We start from the raw sequence: 15,063 nt of genomic DNA, 5'->3' as shown, positions 1-15,063 counted from the left end.
TCCCCTCGCAAGCTGGCCCGTGCCTGTCCTGAGGTGTGGGCATCCACCCGCGCCGGCCGCCGCAGGCGAGAACGCGATCCGCCACCTGTTCAGTCGCGGCACACACCGCGAGTTTGGGTATGCCGCCATCGCAGTCATGCTGGCTTTCTACTTCCTGGGAGCGGCATGGACAGGCGAGCCGGCTGCCTGCCTGCATGCCTGCTGCTGCTGCTGGGCTGGGCAGCGTTGCTGGCATGCAAATGCGGGACCGGGCTGGGAGGATGACAGCTGCATGGCGCCCCCGGTGGCTGGCGCTGCCGCCGGCGGCACCACGCCGGCGCCGCCCCTGACCCCCAGCCGGCCCCTGCACAACCCCACCCCACCCCCTGCAGCCGGCTCCGCCATTTCCTCTGGCGTGTTTGTGCCCATGCTGCTCATCGGGGCCTGCATCGGGCGGCTGGTGGGGCTGATAGGCGTGGACATTGCGGCGGCACGCGGCCTCGGCTCCGAGGGGTGAGCGGCCGCGCGGGCCTGCCTGCCTGGCCCCTGCCAGCTGCCACCCCGCTGCCCTGCTGCACCTCAGCACCCCACCACCACCAGCACCACCACCTCCGTCCCACCACCACCACGATTTTCACACCACCGCCTCGCCCGCCTGCCCCGGCAGGGCGCCGCCGGGCGTCTTCCTGCCTCCCTCACCCTGGGCCTGGATCGACCCAGGGGCGTTTGCGCTGATCGGGGCGGGGGCCTTCATGGGGGGCGTCACGCGCATGACCCTGGCGCTGGCTGTCATCATTATGGAGGTGTGTGGGTGTGGGTGGGTAGGTGGGTGGACACGTGTTGGTGGTGTGTGTGGTGTGGGTGTGGTTGGGTTAGCAGAGGGGCCCGAGCGTGCAGGGAGGCAAGGCGTCAGCGGCAGCAGGGAAGGCACCGTGCTGCACGCCCCCGCCTGCCCGCCCACATGCCTGCCTGCCTGCCTGCCTGCCTGTTCCCACCCGCCCTTCCTCACCGTCTCCCTGCCCTCCCGTGCGCCCTCCCCACCCGCCATCTCGCACCCGAGCAGATGTCCAACGACGTGCGCATCCTGCTGCCCACCATGGTTGCCATCATGCTGGCCAAGTTTGTGGCCGACTCCGCCACCCACTCGCTGTACCACGGCCTGCTGGAGGTCAAGTGCGTGCCCTTCCTGCCCAAGGAGGTGAGCGGGCACCCCGCCGGCGGCGCCAACGGCGACGCCTGCTGCTGCTGCCGCCGCCGCCGCCGCTGCTGCTGCGAGGTTTTGTTTCGAGGGGGCGGGAGGTCCGGTGCGTGGTTGTTGTGCCGAGGCAGGTGGGCGGGGCTGGTTGGTGTTTGGGGTCTGGTGGCGCTGGTGGTGGTGGTGTCGTGCTGCTGCCGCACGCCCTTTCTGCTCAAGGTGGTGCGGCGTGCTGATGCCTGGCTGAGCGCCCCACCTGGCTCGCTGCCCCATTGCCGGCCCTGCTGCACAGCCCGCCACCCACATGTCTCTAGATCTGGTGGAGGTGCGGTACGTGATGCACGCGCCCGTGGTGACGCTGCACGAGCAGATGCGGCTGGGGGACGTCAGGTGGGCGCCGCCGCCTGCGGACGCAGGGGCGGCTCGCTGAGCTGGCAGGCTGGCAGGCTGGCAGGGTTGGGGGCGGGGTACGCTGCGCGGGCTGCCTCGGCGCCACAGCTGGCCGGCGTGTGCCTGGCACGTGGCAGGCTCCCAGCATGCCGGCGAGCTCAGCAAGGACACGCTGCACGGCCCGGCCTGGCGTGCAGGGATGTGCTGCGCAAGACGCGGCACAACGGCTTCCCGGTAGTGCGCGACACGCCGCAAGTGCGCCTCCTTTCTTATTTCTTTCTTTAAAGCCCTGAACCTGCCGCGGCCTCCTACCCGTGTGCCAGGAGCATGCAGGGCGTGCTGCCTGCCGGCCTGCCTGCCTGGCCTCGACGCTCTGCCTGCCTGCCTGCCCCTGAGCGCCTGCCCGCCCGCCCTGCTGCCCTCCTGCCCTCCCGCAGGGCGGCGTGTGTGTGGGGCTGGTGGTGCGGGACCATCTGATGAAGCTGCTGGTGGAGGCGGTGAAGCGGGGCACCTGCCAGCACCTGGAGGTGCCGTTCAGGTTGGTGGCAGCAGCGTCACGCGCTGCGGCGCTGCCCTGTGCCGGCGGCGTGCTGGGCTGCGCGGGTGGGCGCCAGGCGGCTATACCAGTGTTGCATGAGCCTGCCGCTGCTGCTGCCGCTGCTGCTGCTGCTGCTGCCGCCGCCGTTGCTGCTGCTGCTGCTGCTTGCCGGCCCGCACCCACAGCTCCCAGCTCCTGCTCGCCCCCGCCTGCTCCTCCACGCCCCGCTGATCCGCCCCTTCGCCGCCGCTGCCCCTGCCGCCTGCCCCTGCAGCGAGCTCAACCGCCAGTTTGTGGATGCTTCTGCGTTGGAGAGCGAGGCGGCGCAGCAGATGGCAGTGCTGGAGGTGAGGGTGCCGCGCCTGGGGTGCGGGCAGTACAGGCGGACAGTACCGGAGGGACGGTGGCCTGGCTGCATTGCAGGCGGGACGCTGGCATGTGGGGGGGGGGCGCTGAGGCAGGTTTCCCAGAGGGGGAGGCGGCTCTCGAGAAGCTGGGCGCCGCTCGATCGGGAGTGCTGGGCCGCTGACGGCGGCGGCGGTGGCGCCTGCGCCTGCGCAGGGCCGCCCGTTGACCCCCAGCCACTTCCCTAATGACCCCAACCTGTGGGACGAGACGCTGGACCTCACCCCCTACATCAACAGCTCAGGTGGGCGCCCAACGCAGGCCGCCGGCTGGCGACCATGGCTGAGATGAGTCGAGCGTTGTGCGTGGGTGTGTGCGAGAGACAGTGGGGGGTGCTGGGCGCCCTGGCGCCCCTGCCGCCGCCGCCTCGCGCGCCCTGCTTCCTGGCCTGCTGCTCCACTCTGTTGAACCTCCCCCGGCCCCGGCCCCTCCCCGCGCCGCCGCTCCTGCAGCCATCCGCGTGCCCGAGAGCTACACCCTGGAGCGGGCCTACATCCTGTTCTCCACCATGGGGCTGCGCCACCTGGTGGTGGTGGATGAGCACAACCGCGTGCGGGTGGGTGGAGGGCGCAGGGCTTGCTCCTTGTGTCCGCAGCCCGCATGTCCGCAAAGGAACTTGCGACGCAGACAAGCACAGGGGCGCGCGTGTGTGTGTGTGTGTGGATGGTTGCTCGGGGTGGTTGCTGTGGCGTTGGTCGGCTGGGCGGCCGGCCTGCCCTATTGTGCATAGGTGCCACGGCAGGGCTGGCCGGCCACAGGCGCGCTAACCCGGGTCCGCCCCCCCGATCCCTGCGCGCTGCCTCGTTTATATGCGCCTCCCCTCGCCTCCTTTCCTGCAGGGCATGGTGACCCGCAAAGACCTGCTGGGCTACCGCCTGGATGAGGCTGCCAAGCGGGCGCGCGTGGGCATGCAGCCGCAGCCCGCCGGCAGCGGCGGCGTGGAGTCGCCGCACCACTTGGAGACGCCGCGCCTGGGGCCGCTCATGCCGTCCGACGCCACGCCCGACCGCTTCTGATGGCTCGCAGCATTTTGCGCGGGTGCTGGGCGCGCCCGCCAGCGAGCCGCCGGCTTCTGCCGACCACCTGATTTATTTTGGATTCCTACTCTGATGCTACATTGATTCAGCAGGCAGCGGGCGCGGGTGGCTGCTCCCCTCGTGTGCGTTCTGTCCACAACGGATGCCCCTGCACCTTGCTGCTCCTCGACCTGACACCTGCGGCTTGCCCGTTTCCTCTCGCTCCCTCACTGCTGCTGCTGCTGCTCGCTCGTGTGCAATTCATTCATTCAACATCATTTCATGACTGTCTTCCCAGCTGTAACTTGTTGCCGGGGCGAGTACGGCAAGGGGTAGGTGGTGGCGTCGCCACCGACGGCGGCGCCCGACTCTCAGCCCTTGCACCTGCCTTGCACCTCAAAACCCATATCCTGATACCCACTCCAGCTATTCACAGCGTGCATCAGTGTGGCTCCCTCCGCATTGGAGCCTGGACGCATCAAAGCTGCGCTGGCAAAACCCTTTCCGCGGGTAGTGGCCTGCCGATCATCTCTTGTGTCATGTGCAGCTCAGCTTGCAGGTTGCATGCAAGGCAGAGGCCGGCCAGCCCTGGCCGCATAAAACCCATCGCGCTGCAATCCCACGCCCAAGTGAAGCCCAAGTGAAGCCCGGCAGCAGCAGGTTCGCGTCTGCCTGCAGCTGCCAATTGCATCGCGCCCGCTGCCGGCAGTGCGCCCTCCGCGCCCATTGGACTGCCGCCCACCCGGCGCCCCTTCCCGCTTGCTGCTGCGGTGTATTATTGTTCTGCTGGTCCCACTGCGGGGGACCCCGGCCTGCCGCAGAAATAGCAACCGAATCCTCGACAAGCCAACCAGCAGTGCTACGAGGACCCCGCGGCCGGCACCAGCCGCGCCAGCCTGCCGCCCCGCCGCAAGGCGCCGCAGCAGGCCACCACCGCCAAGTTCTTCAAGCTCTTCCTGCTGCTGGCCCTGGCCTTTGGCTTCAAGCTCTTTCTGTCCTGGGCCATCCGCACCGCGGGCCTGGTGCCCGCCCAGTCCCGCAGTGCCCTTGACGACCTTGCTGATCCCACAGCCACCGGCTTTGCCGCCGACGACACCGCCGCCGATGGCACCACCTATCCTGAGGAGCAGGAGGAGGATCTGGTGGTCGGGCACGAGGAGGAGGAGCCGGCGCTGGAGGAGGCGCACGGCGGCGGCGGCGGCGACGACGACTCACACGGCCCCGAGACGCCGGCGCAGTTTGTGACGCGCACCATCACCGAGAACCGGGTCGTCGTCTTCTCCAAGTCGTACTGCCCCTACAGGTGCGCCCCAGGTTGGAAACACAGTCGAAGAGGTCGTTCAGGTTTAGTGGTCTTCGCTGTGTTGTTCAAAAGGTTGCTGCTCCCGGGCCTGGTTGCTCTGTTGCGCTTCATCAATAGGCGGTGCCCCCCCTCTGCCCTGCACCATCCCCTGCACTTCCTTACACTTCGTCATGCATCCCCGCCCGCCCGCCGCGCGCAGCATGCGCGGCAAGGCCGTCATGCGGCGGCACCTGGGCGAGGGCGGCGTGGCGGTGGTGGAGCTGGATGAGCGGGACGACATGGCTGAGCTGCAGGATGAGCTGCAGCACGTCACGGTGCGTGCGGCAGGGAGGAGCGGCAGCAGCCGGCAGGAGAGGCGGCAGCGCGGGCGGTGGTGGAGGGGGAGGGCGTGGGAAGTGCTTGTGTGCGTGGGGAATGCTGGTGCAGCTACTACCACTTGATGCTCTCTCCCGATGGACATCCCGGGCTGAACTGAATGTGTGGTGTTGTGGCCTGGCGCAGGGCGGCCGCACCGTGCCCCGGATCTTTGTGGACCAGCAGTTCATCGGCGGCGCCGACGATGTGGCCGCGCTGGACAGCAGCGGCGAGCTGGAGCGGCTGCTGCTGGAGAAGGGGCTGGTGGGGGAGGAGGCGGCGGGGTCTGCGGCATAGCACGCCACTCCCCCCTGCGCCGGCATGGCCCGATGGCAGGCGGTGGGGCTTCCGGAGCCTCTGCTCCACCAGTTTCCTCTACCGACCGATTCACATACTGTTTTCGTCTGCTTCCGCTTTCATTGTCTGATTCCTCATCACAGCCAAGAACTGCGCTATCTACTGTTATCGTGCATGCACCAACCACGTGAGTAGCCTTCAACTCGGCAGCCTGGCGCATGAGCCCTCATGCGAACTGCACCCCGCCAGCATCAGTGCCTCCTGCCTCGTGGCACGGCAACGTACTCAGCATGCCCCGCTGGCGCAGCTTGCTCAGCACGATGTCAGCCAGGGCACGGCGCCTGCACGCACTTAGGTTAGATGGGCAGGGCATGACGAGAACACAGGGCCGAGGCTGGTGGCTCCATGGCAAGCTGCCGGTTGCAGGCGTGTGCATCACCCTGCTGCTGCTCTTTCAACAGCTGCTGTGCGGGGCAGCGGCTCTGCAGCAGCCAGCGCTCGCGGCTCGCCTGATGGGAGGGTCGAACGTTTCAAAGGCGGAGTCGACCTCTGCCGCATCCCCGCCTGCTGTCACGTGGTTGCCCTCTGCCGCCGCCAGGCGCCGCCGGGCCACGTCCAGCGCATGCCGTGCGGCAGCCTCGATGGCTGCCGGCGCCACGCCTGGCGGCGGCGGCTCACCCAGCCCCATCTCAATCACCTGGTCGGCCAGTCGGTTCAGGCGTGGGTCGTGTAGCAGCCACTCTGCAAGGTGTGCGTGAATGAGTCCAGGGAGAGTTTTGAAGTCTAGAACAGCGGGGCAGCCACCCCAGGGCAGCGAGTGCTGGAGATGAGCGGGCACCCCCGACGCTGCATGCGTGCGGCGGCGAAGCCAGCACCGCCCTCGCCTGCGTGCACCCGCTGGCGAACCAGCTGCGCCGCCCGTGGCTCTGGCTGCCGGTGCAGGCGCTCCGCCACCGACTGTGTGCAGGAGCAGCACAATACTTTGGTTCAACACTGGTGCAGTGCCGAAGCAGCAACCTTGCGACGGGGAGCGGCGACGGGCTGCCCGCGTCCAGCGCTGCGATGCACCCGACCCAATGCCCCTTCCTCCATCTCTTCTGCCCTCACCTGGGCCTCTGAGCCGGGTGAGGCGCTGGAGATGTGGCCGCGGTGCTGCTGCATGTCCAGGGCCTGCACCTGGCGGCAGCCGGCGTCCAGCAGGGCATCTGCCAGGGAGTCTGGGTCGGTGAAGGCCGCCGCCTGGCCGCCCAGCCGGGCCCTGCCTGCCTGCAGGACGACGGTAGCCAGCTCACAGGTGTGCATATCAGGCTCGGAGAGCGGCCCCATGTTTGCAGCCAGTAATGAACGTGGGGGACCCAGTGGCAGGCTCCAAAGAAGCGTGGGAGGCCCCTGGGACAGGGCCAAGGCGCGGCCAAGTTGGCGTGCCCAGGGGGAGTGGGGCAGGCATCAGTCGGCGCACGTCCAGTTTGCTGCTGTTTTGAAGATACACAGTCTCAACACCGACAAGAGCACATCATCATGCCTTCTGGGCGGACCATCGCAGCCCCGCAGCACCTGGCGCCTGCTGACGTGTCGGCGGCGGCTGCATTCTCATCTCATTTGCGCAAGCCATGTCCACAGCCACTCCTCGCGTTACCGTTTCAGGCAGACTGTATAATCACATAGAATAGCGTCCCCTTTAGGAGCTGCCAAACAGCATGGAGTCGGGGCCGTTGATGCTGCAGCGCAGGGACGCTGCCAGCGCACGTGGCTTGCCTCCCAAGAACTCCAGCAAGAGCATTGTCTTGATTGATGAGGCTGGTGGGTGACGGCATGTGTGTCGGCCCGCGCCCCGTCGCCACGCGGTTTCCTCCACCCCTGGACACCTCTGCCCGGTGTCGGGGTGCCGAATGAATGCGACGAGCAAACGGTTGCTGCCGAGGCTCACAAGAACGCCTCCCTGCCGCCGCCGCTGCCGCCGCCACCTGCCTGCCGCGTGGCGCAGGTCACGCTAGCTACACGACGCTGCGCAAGCAGGCGCTTGTGACGGAGCTGGCGCTGCGGCACCGCGACATCCGCGCCCTGGACCCCGCCGTGCAGCTGCCCTGTGCGTGGCAGCCGCAGGGCAGCGGCGAGGTGCTCGTTTGCCCTGCTGGGTGGCGACTCGCAGCCCTCTACAGCCGCCCAGCGCCATGCCTGTGCCCGGACTTGCCCTGCCGCAGACCCGTCAGCCATCTTTGTGCGCAAGCAGGCGCTGGTGCTGAACCTGGAAGGCCTGAAGCTCATCATCGGCAGGTGGGCGGGGCAGGGGCGCTGCCTGTTGGAACTATGCTGCCCGACTGGCTGCAAGATTAGCAGCCGCTTAACGATGGCCGAGGAAGTGTCCGCAATTCTCCACACCAAGCTGCCGCTCCCGCTGGCTGCAGGGACAAGACCTTGGTCATCTCGGTGCCTTCCCTCACAGACCTGGCCGCCCGTACGCTGCCGGACATCAGCAATCCGGTGGTGGTGCGCCTGAGGTGCGGCAGCTGCTGCCATCATGGCGCATGGCTCGGTGCAGGGCAGGCGATGTGCTGATCGGCATGCCTGCCACAGGCTGGTGGGCTCACGCCTCTGACCCAACCCGCTCCCCGCCTTGTCTCTGCAGCAACCACATCGCAGCCTCCAAGTTCTTGTTCTCGGAGGCGCCAGGTGCCCCGCTGGGTGCCTCCACACCTCTGCCTGCCCGCGTACCTGCCTGCCTGCCTGCCTGCCTGCCTGCTGCGGTACCCCGGGGGCACCCGCCCCTGCTGCACCTGCCCTTCCCCTGCCCTGCCTGCCTCCTCGCCTGCTGTCTTTGACCGGAATGGTCTTCCTGGCGCGCCATGCAGGCGCCGATGGGCTGCCGCCTGCCGCCAGCTACATGAGCCTGGAGGAGCTGAAGCTGATGGAGGCGCTGCCCTACGAGCTGCGGGCGCTGGAGGCGGCCCTGCTGATGGTACTGCAGGTACTGCAGCATGAGGTGGCCTACCTGGAGTCGGTCACACACCCAGGTGCTATAGCGAGGCCGCCTGCTGCTGTGCCTGCGGCTGAACACCCGCCTGCCTGCACGCGCGAGTTTGCGGGGGTGGCACACCGGAAGATGGGGCCGGCGCGGGCATGCCTGTGGCTGTGCGCTGCGGCTGCTGGGCATGCCATGCCCGGTGTTTTGCTCGGCGGTACGCCTGTCTATGCCATGCCCGGCTCCACCCTCCTTGCATGCGCCCTCCATCCCACACACACCATCGCTCGCAGTGCTGGCGCGCATCCGGCGCAGCGTCACGCGCCTCGACCTGGAGCAGGTAAGCACAACACTCTTGTCAATGCGTGTGAGACATGCTTTACTTATTCTTTTTTTAATGTTTTTCTTTTTTTTGCAGCTGTACGAGATCCAGAACCGGCTGGACAAGACAGTGGCTAGGGTGGCGAAGATCAAGGAGATACTGGAGGTGCGCAGCGGGGGGTACGGAGGGCAGCTACAGCGCAGCAACACGGAAGCTGAAGGGCATGCACGGGTGGGAAAGATCAAGGAGATGGGAGTGGCAGGGAGAAGAGGGTGGGCAGGCGGCCAGTAGGTGTTGGGCTTGGCACAGCATCCGGCTTTGCTGCGATGCCTCCTTCCCTGGGTCGGTGCCGTCGTGGGCTCAATACTGCGCGATGCAATTGGATGCGGGATGATATCGGAGGCGTGGGCTCAATGGCTGCCTCCCCTGCTGCTGCAGGAGCTCCTAGATGATGAGCTTCAGATGGCGGGGCTGTGCCTGTCGAGGCGCGCTGCCTCCTCTGCTGCTGCCAACACTTACCAGCGCTGCTGTTGCCGCTGTCAATGCCTGCGGCTAATCTACTGCTGCCATGGCCTTCTCTTCAACGCTGTCCTTTGCTCAGTTCCCTGCGCCCGCATGCTTTGTGCTGGAGTACCATCCTTGCTGGTGCCATCTGCTGTGCTGCTGCTGCCTGCAGGGGTGATGCGTGCAGGACTGAGGGCGGCAGCCCCAAGGCAGACTCGGACCCGGGAGGCTGCCGCCGCGCAGACAGCGGCGACAAAGAGGGCAGCAAGTGTGACCAGGCACGTGCTGGCTGGGTGCTGGCTGCTGCACCTGGGGAGCGCTGATGCAGCAGCTCGGGTTGGGGCTGCCCCGCACAATTGGGGCATCTGCCAGGCGCAGCACGGATGGTTCCCACAAAATCCTTGGTCTTTGGAATGGGATGTGTCCAATCTCCCTGCTGCGCCGCCATGCAGACCGCCATGGACATGGATCGGGATGAGGTGGGGGAGGCCGAGGACCTGATGGAGGCCTACTGGCTGCAGGCGAGCCCTCCGGCTGCCTCCGCTGCCCCTCGCTGCTGCCGGGTGCCTGGGGCAGCCTGCCAGCCCCGTTTGGTGGCTGGCTGGCTGGCTGCTGCCAGCTGGCTGCCGCGGGCTTGGTGTTGAGTGAGCGGCTGACCCATCTGCCCGCGCAGGTGGACTCTGCGCTGAGCCGCCTCAAGATACTGCAGGTGTACGGCGGGGCCGGATCGGCAGGATTCTCTTGCCGGCTGGCAGCTTCCCTGTTCCCTGTGTGCAGCGCCCCGTCGGCTCCCTTGCTGCAGCCCCACGCACTCCACCTTGCTCGCCGCTTCGCCGACGGTAGCGTGGTGTGCTGTCGCCCTGCCTTCTGCTTGCAGGAGCGCATCACCAACACCGAGCACCTAGTAAATCTGGACCTGGATGCCAAGCGCAATGCGCTGGTAGGTCTGGTGGTTGTCATTGCTGGGAGTACCGCCAAACGTTGCTGCCATGCTGGGCTGCGCATGCTCCGGCTTGGCTGCCACTGGCACCGCACGCTGCTGCCACGCTGTGCCGCAGCGGCACCTGTGGTCCGGTTCAACGTTGGAGGCAGGCTGACTGGCCAGCCACCTTCTGCCATTTGCCTGGTGCCTGCAGGTGGCGCTGGGGCTTGCGGTAGACCTGATGCTCATGTGCTTTGAGATCCACATGGCAATCACCGGGTGGGTGCCTTTGGAGCTGTTGGTGCGGGTGCCGGGGATGGCTTATCGCGTGTTGCCAGGGGCGTGCCTGTTGGCAGCAGCAGCGGAGGGCAGCGCTCTGCATCGGCGAAGCCGACCTGCCTTGGCCACCCCGCAATTGCCAACGTCGTGGCCCCACCTGATGACTACCTGCCCGCCTCCCTGCCTGCCTCCCCTGCCGCCTGCCAGCATTTTTGGAATGAACTTGACCAGCGGCCTGGAGCGGTGGGACCCGTACAGCCTGTGGACCATCGCGGGCGGAGGGGTGGTGCTGGGCCTGGGCGCCATGACTGCCGTGGGGCTGTATGTTCGCCGCATGGGGCTCCTCAACGTCCCCAACTTTGGCCTGGCGCCGACCGGCACGACGGGATAGCAGGCGGCACGCAGCGGCGGCACCTGCGCGGTCGGGCGGGCGTTGCGGCGCCACCTGCGCGGAATGTGTTGTCCCGAGTGTGCACGCAGCGCTATTGCACCAAATGCAAAGCATTAATTTTTATCGGAAGCTGGTCTTTTGTTTGCTCTACTCCATGCTGTGAATTGCGCTGTCATGCTCGTCAAATCAGCTGCTGCCTCGAGTCTCGCCGCCCACCGCCTTCTTGGCCGCGCCTGCAGCCGTGGTCGCAGCCTGGGTCACCGCCGCCCCCACCGCCGCAGCAGAGTCCGCCACCACGCCCGTCAGGTCTCCAGAGGGCCTGCTGGGCACAGCCATAGAGCCGAGCGTGTGCTTGGCCAGAGCATCTGCGCCGCCCAGGGGCTCCCCCTCCAGCCCCCGCCGGTCCAAAACATCCCTCTCTGCGCTTGGATTCATGATGTGGATGGCTATGATGTGGATGGAACAGCTAGGGGGCCGTTCAGGCTCCCCAGGGAGCACCTGTGGAAACCCGCGCCGCCACCCGCTCAGCTTCCCGCAGCGTGCCGACCCGACCGCCCCATGGTCATGACCTCATGCTTTGCTCCTGCTAGCATATACACATTAATCAACAGCTCCCCGGGCTCCGCACACTTCCTGCAGTCCTGACTTTTGCTTCTCGCTCAGGGTTTTGGGTCGCGAGCCATGCAGCGGGCCGCCGCGCTACAGCGAGCCGCCAGGCAGCTCGCTGGTCGCCTGCAGGTAGAGGGGCAGTGCCGGAAAGGCGGGGGCCGCGGTGTCGGAGCGAGGGGTTGTGCCGACCTTGAGCTTGCCGCTCGCCCACCCACCCTTCCGCCGCCGCCTGCAGGGCGCAGCCGCCCTGTCCACCACTTCGGCAGTGCAGAAGGCCAAGCCCAAGCCGCTGGGAGATCCAGACGAGTACATTTTCCGGGAGCACTGCAAGGGTACGAGGGTGCTCAGCAAGGAAGCGCAGGAGACAACAGAGAGGTGAGGTGGGGCCGTGCGCGGTTGCGGCGCCGCCGACTCTGACAGCCTTGGATTCAGCCGCCCTGCCTCTGCCGCCTGCATGGCCACTGCACGCCCGCTGATGGTCTGTCTTGCATGCAGCCTGCGGCGAGCGGACTTTGGCAGCCTCAAGCCACGCCAGCGCGCCACGATGCCCAGCACCCCCGGGCCAGCCGGCGGCGGCGGCAGCGGCGCGACGGTGGGCACCAGCCAGCCCCGCACCCAGGCAACCTCCTCCACCAGCGGCCAAGGTGGGGGCCTGCCATTCCTGCCGCCTGGGTACATGTTGCAGCGCCTGCAGCAGCCCATCAAGCCTGCCGCGGGCCGGCAGCAGGGCGCGCCAGCTGGCAATGGCAGGTGCGCTTGTGGCAAACGGCGCGCCAGTCGCCTGGGCATGCGTCCGCTGCCACCTGCAGGCTTTGCCAGTGCGAGTGAGCGCAGCACAGACGACGCGGCTCAGGAGCTCACCGAGAAAGGTGAGCGGTGCAGCGCAGCAGGCTCTGCCTGCACAGTCGCATCAGGCCTCCATGCTATGGCAGCCAGCCGGGCAGGCCCACGTCGAGCCAGGCCCAAAGCCCACCACATGCGGCAGCACATGGGTGGTTGGTCAGCGTGTTTAAAAGGAGGAGGCAGGCCCACTACCCGCCCAAATCGGCGCGGCTCCAGGCCCAGCCGTAGCGCAGAGCGGCCCAGGATGCACCTCGTGCCAAACCACCCTCATGAGCTTGGTGCATCCGGGCTGCCGGGGTGCGCGCTTACGCAGCCTGCCTCCCCGCCCGCCGCCCGCGCCGCTGCCTGCCTGCCTGCCTGCTCTCAAGGCTCCAAGCGGCTCATGCAGAGCGACGAGGGGCGGGAGGAGCTGCGGCAGGGGTCCTTTGATCTGGACAAGACGACAGAGCGTGTGCTGGAGGTGAGGCGCAGCAGCGGCGGCCAGCCAACCGGAAATAGAGATGAGCACCTTCAAGCTCTGTGCCTTTACGACTGCGGTGCATTCTTGTTGGAGCGCTTGCATGCCCAGCGCGTCTGCTGGCCGGCCTGCTGTGGCGCGCAGGAGGGCAAGAAGGATGCCAGCCCGGAGGCCAGGGAGCGGGCCGAGGATGAGGATGTGCAGGAAGCTGTGAAGAGCCGCGTCGTTAGCGGCTCCCAGACCACCTGAGCTGTGCAGCTCCTGTTGTGCCGCCAGGGCTGGGATCCCTGCCTGCAAGTCGCCCCCAATCCCATCTCTTGCACCACTGGTGCTTCTCAGCTCATCCCCGTCGCTTCTGCCCCCGTTGTGTGCTGCCCCACGTGTACATTTTTCTTCCTGTGCCAACCCACATGTTCGCCGGCATAAGGCCGGCGGCGTGACTGTTCCTTTGCAACGAGAAAGCCCCTGCCGTCGCGACACTTGCTTTGATGATTCCCAGCCAAGCGCGGGCTTTTGGTATAGTTGTTGCGTGCACGCGGTGCTCGCCCTTTTGACCCTTGATGTGCCCGCCTGCACCTTACCCCCAGCTTGCGATTGCCATCAGAAGATGTTACAGAGCAGTGGGAGCTTCAGGACCGCCAGATGGCCGAGGGCAGTCCGGCGGTCACACCAGGTGACACACCTGGCCGCCACCGCCGCCAGATGGCGACGCGCCAAGCTGGCGCCGAGGTGTCCACCAGGCGCGTGATGCACAAAAGGACGCGGCGGCGGCCTGGCGCGTCATTCTACACTTCCCTCGCTCTGTTTGACTCCCTCGCCTTCACTGCCAGTCACCAGAACAGCCCGCGGCCTGCATCTGGTTCACTCTCTCGCACTCCCGACAGCTTGCAGCCATGCTGTCTCGGGCCCTCGTTGCCTCTTGCCGCAAGTCCCTGGCCACTACCGCCTACCAGGGCACCCGGGCGCTGTCCAGCGCCTCCGCCATCTGCTCCTCGGCCGAGAGCTCTCCCTCCCAGCCCAAGCGTCGTGGTGGCGAGAGCGACATGTATGCCATGAAGCCGCTCGGCAAGCGCATGATGAGTCCCGAGGCCAAGGCTCTTCACGACGCGTGAGTGGCGGCGGGGTCAGCGGCTGATGGCAGGATCCCGCGGGATCCTGCCACTTCTCCTGAACTGGAGAGCGTTTATGTACCCTGATCTTTCAGCATCCAACTGACGCTTCATTCTTCTCCTGCTGCAGGCTGCGCATGAATGATTTCGGCCGGCCCCGCCGCAGCAGCTCCACCATGGGCGAGCGGCACTTGCACGCTTAAGTCGCGCAGGCTGGCCGTCCTAACCCGCTACACCCTTAGAGTGTCCACCTTGAACCCACCTGCCCATCAGCACTCTCTTTGATCCCTCTTGCACAAACCTCCATGCGCTGACCGCATTCGTCAGCGCCCAGCACTTGCCTGCCTCCATGCCAGCCGTGAGTTACTTGGGGCCCGCCAATTGGCTGGCCCAGACATCCGTCCTGCCAAAATTCCTGAGAGCATATTCATCATCCTTTGCCTTGCGAGCGTGTGAGCCTTCCCTTGTTTCCTCGGTATCTGCTGCTGCGTTTGGCTGAGCCAGGCGCTTCTTCCCTACTGTTTCTGAACCCGTGACATTCAACCATGTAAAGTTTCTCCTACACTAGCTGGAGGATTTAGGCAAGCGCAGATGGGTGTCATTCAGCTGGGCCTGTTCAGCAGTACCATGTCATCGGCGTACAGTACCGCGGTGCCGCCGCTGCCGAGGAAGCTGGGGAGGTCCAGCCGCTCGCCACGCCGCGCCGCCGCCATCAGCTCCTCCTCCCGGTCGTCGATGTAGAGGTCAAAGAGGGTGGGGCTGAGGGCGCAGCCCTGCTTGAGGCCTGTCACGACCTGGAAGCAGGGCGACAGCCCGGCCAAGGTGCGCACCGACATGGGGACGTTGCTGTACAACGCCTGCGCTGCAACCAGCTTCTGCCAGAGCTGGTCTTGGGGCACGTGGTCATATGCCTGCTTGAAGTCAACAAAGCAGCCCCACAGCTGCTGGCCTCGGAGACGGTGATGGTCCTGGAGTGCCCGCAGCACGAGTGTTGCCTGCGCTGTGCCGCGCTTGCGCCTGTAGCCAAACTGCCCTGCTGCTCTGGAGTTGCTGGCCTCTGCCCAGTCTGAAATGCTGTCAGGGTGGTGACGTCCGGTTGGCTGCTGCTGGGGTCGGCGGCAGCTGTCACGCTGGCACGTGGGGCTGGGGAGGGGTGTGGTGGCGCTCGCGTGCGCGGGGTGCGCTGGTGCA

The 15,063-nt window shown here is 66.8% G+C and overlaps 4 protein-coding genes across 4 annotated transcripts in view; all 4 read left to right on the top strand.

Moving 5' to 3' along the window:
- The window catches only part of CHLNCDRAFT_144489 (hypothetical protein), a gene marked incomplete at both ends in the record, with an annotated part of 11,476 nt that extends 7,953 nt beyond the window's left edge, over positions 1-3,523 (top strand). Inside the window, 10 exons of the mRNA XM_005848904.1 lie at positions 372-492; positions 647-782; positions 1,043-1,177; positions 1,467-1,564; positions 1,762-1,819; positions 2,002-2,102; positions 2,377-2,449; positions 2,664-2,751; positions 2,960-3,063; positions 3,347-3,523. Of these exons, the coding sequence (XP_005848966.1) occupies positions 372-492; positions 647-782; positions 1,043-1,177; positions 1,467-1,564; positions 1,762-1,819; positions 2,002-2,102; positions 2,377-2,449; positions 2,664-2,751; positions 2,960-3,063; positions 3,347-3,523 (1,091 nt within the window). The remainder of the gene's footprint in view (positions 1-371; positions 493-646; positions 783-1,042; positions 1,178-1,466; positions 1,565-1,761; positions 1,820-2,001; positions 2,103-2,376; positions 2,450-2,663; positions 2,752-2,959; positions 3,064-3,346) is intronic.
- A 1,232-nt stretch (positions 3,524-4,755) lies between these two features.
- On the top strand, positions 4,756-5,423 carry CHLNCDRAFT_14914 (hypothetical protein; the record flags this gene model as incomplete). Its single annotated transcript, XM_005848903.1, has 3 exons — positions 4,756-4,826; positions 5,026-5,140; positions 5,328-5,423. Coding segments are annotated over 3 exons (282 nt in total), but the record flags the coding sequence as incomplete, so codon positions are not given.
- A 1,751-nt stretch (positions 5,424-7,174) lies between these two features.
- Positions 7,175-10,854, top strand: CHLNCDRAFT_144486 (hypothetical protein; the record flags this gene model as incomplete). The annotated part of the gene is made up of 15 exons (XM_005848902.1): positions 7,175-7,277; positions 7,462-7,563; positions 7,679-7,751; positions 7,883-7,975; positions 8,104-8,147; positions 8,327-8,488; positions 8,730-8,776; positions 8,855-8,923; positions 9,197-9,231; positions 9,435-9,555; positions 9,715-9,825; positions 9,936-9,971; positions 10,140-10,202; positions 10,399-10,463; positions 10,671-10,854. 15 exons carry the CDS (start codon positions 7,175-7,177, stop codon positions 10,852-10,854), a joined length of 1,308 nt encoding a protein of 435 aa, XP_005848964.1.
- Positions 10,855-11,535: 681 nt separating this feature from the next.
- CHLNCDRAFT_144484 (expressed protein) lies at positions 11,536-13,012 on the top strand (the record flags this gene model as incomplete). Its single annotated transcript, XM_005848901.1, has 6 exons — positions 11,536-11,592; positions 11,699-11,838; positions 11,959-12,107; positions 12,273-12,332; positions 12,675-12,766; positions 12,908-13,012. The coding sequence occupies 6 exons, from the start codon at positions 11,536-11,538 to the stop codon at positions 13,010-13,012; spliced, it is 603 nt and encodes a 200-aa protein (XP_005848963.1).
- Between the last annotated feature and the right edge of the window lie 2,051 nt (positions 13,013-15,063).

This window comes from Chlorella variabilis, assembly GCF_000147415.1.
Source record: "Chlorella variabilis unplaced genomic scaffold CHLNCscaffold_7, whole genome shotgun sequence".
Taxonomy (NCBI): domain Eukaryota; kingdom Viridiplantae; phylum Chlorophyta; class Trebouxiophyceae; order Chlorellales; family Chlorellaceae; genus Chlorella; species Chlorella variabilis.
The sequence above is the reverse complement of the archived record's forward strand: the minus strand, read 5'-3'. Positions and strand labels throughout refer to the sequence as shown.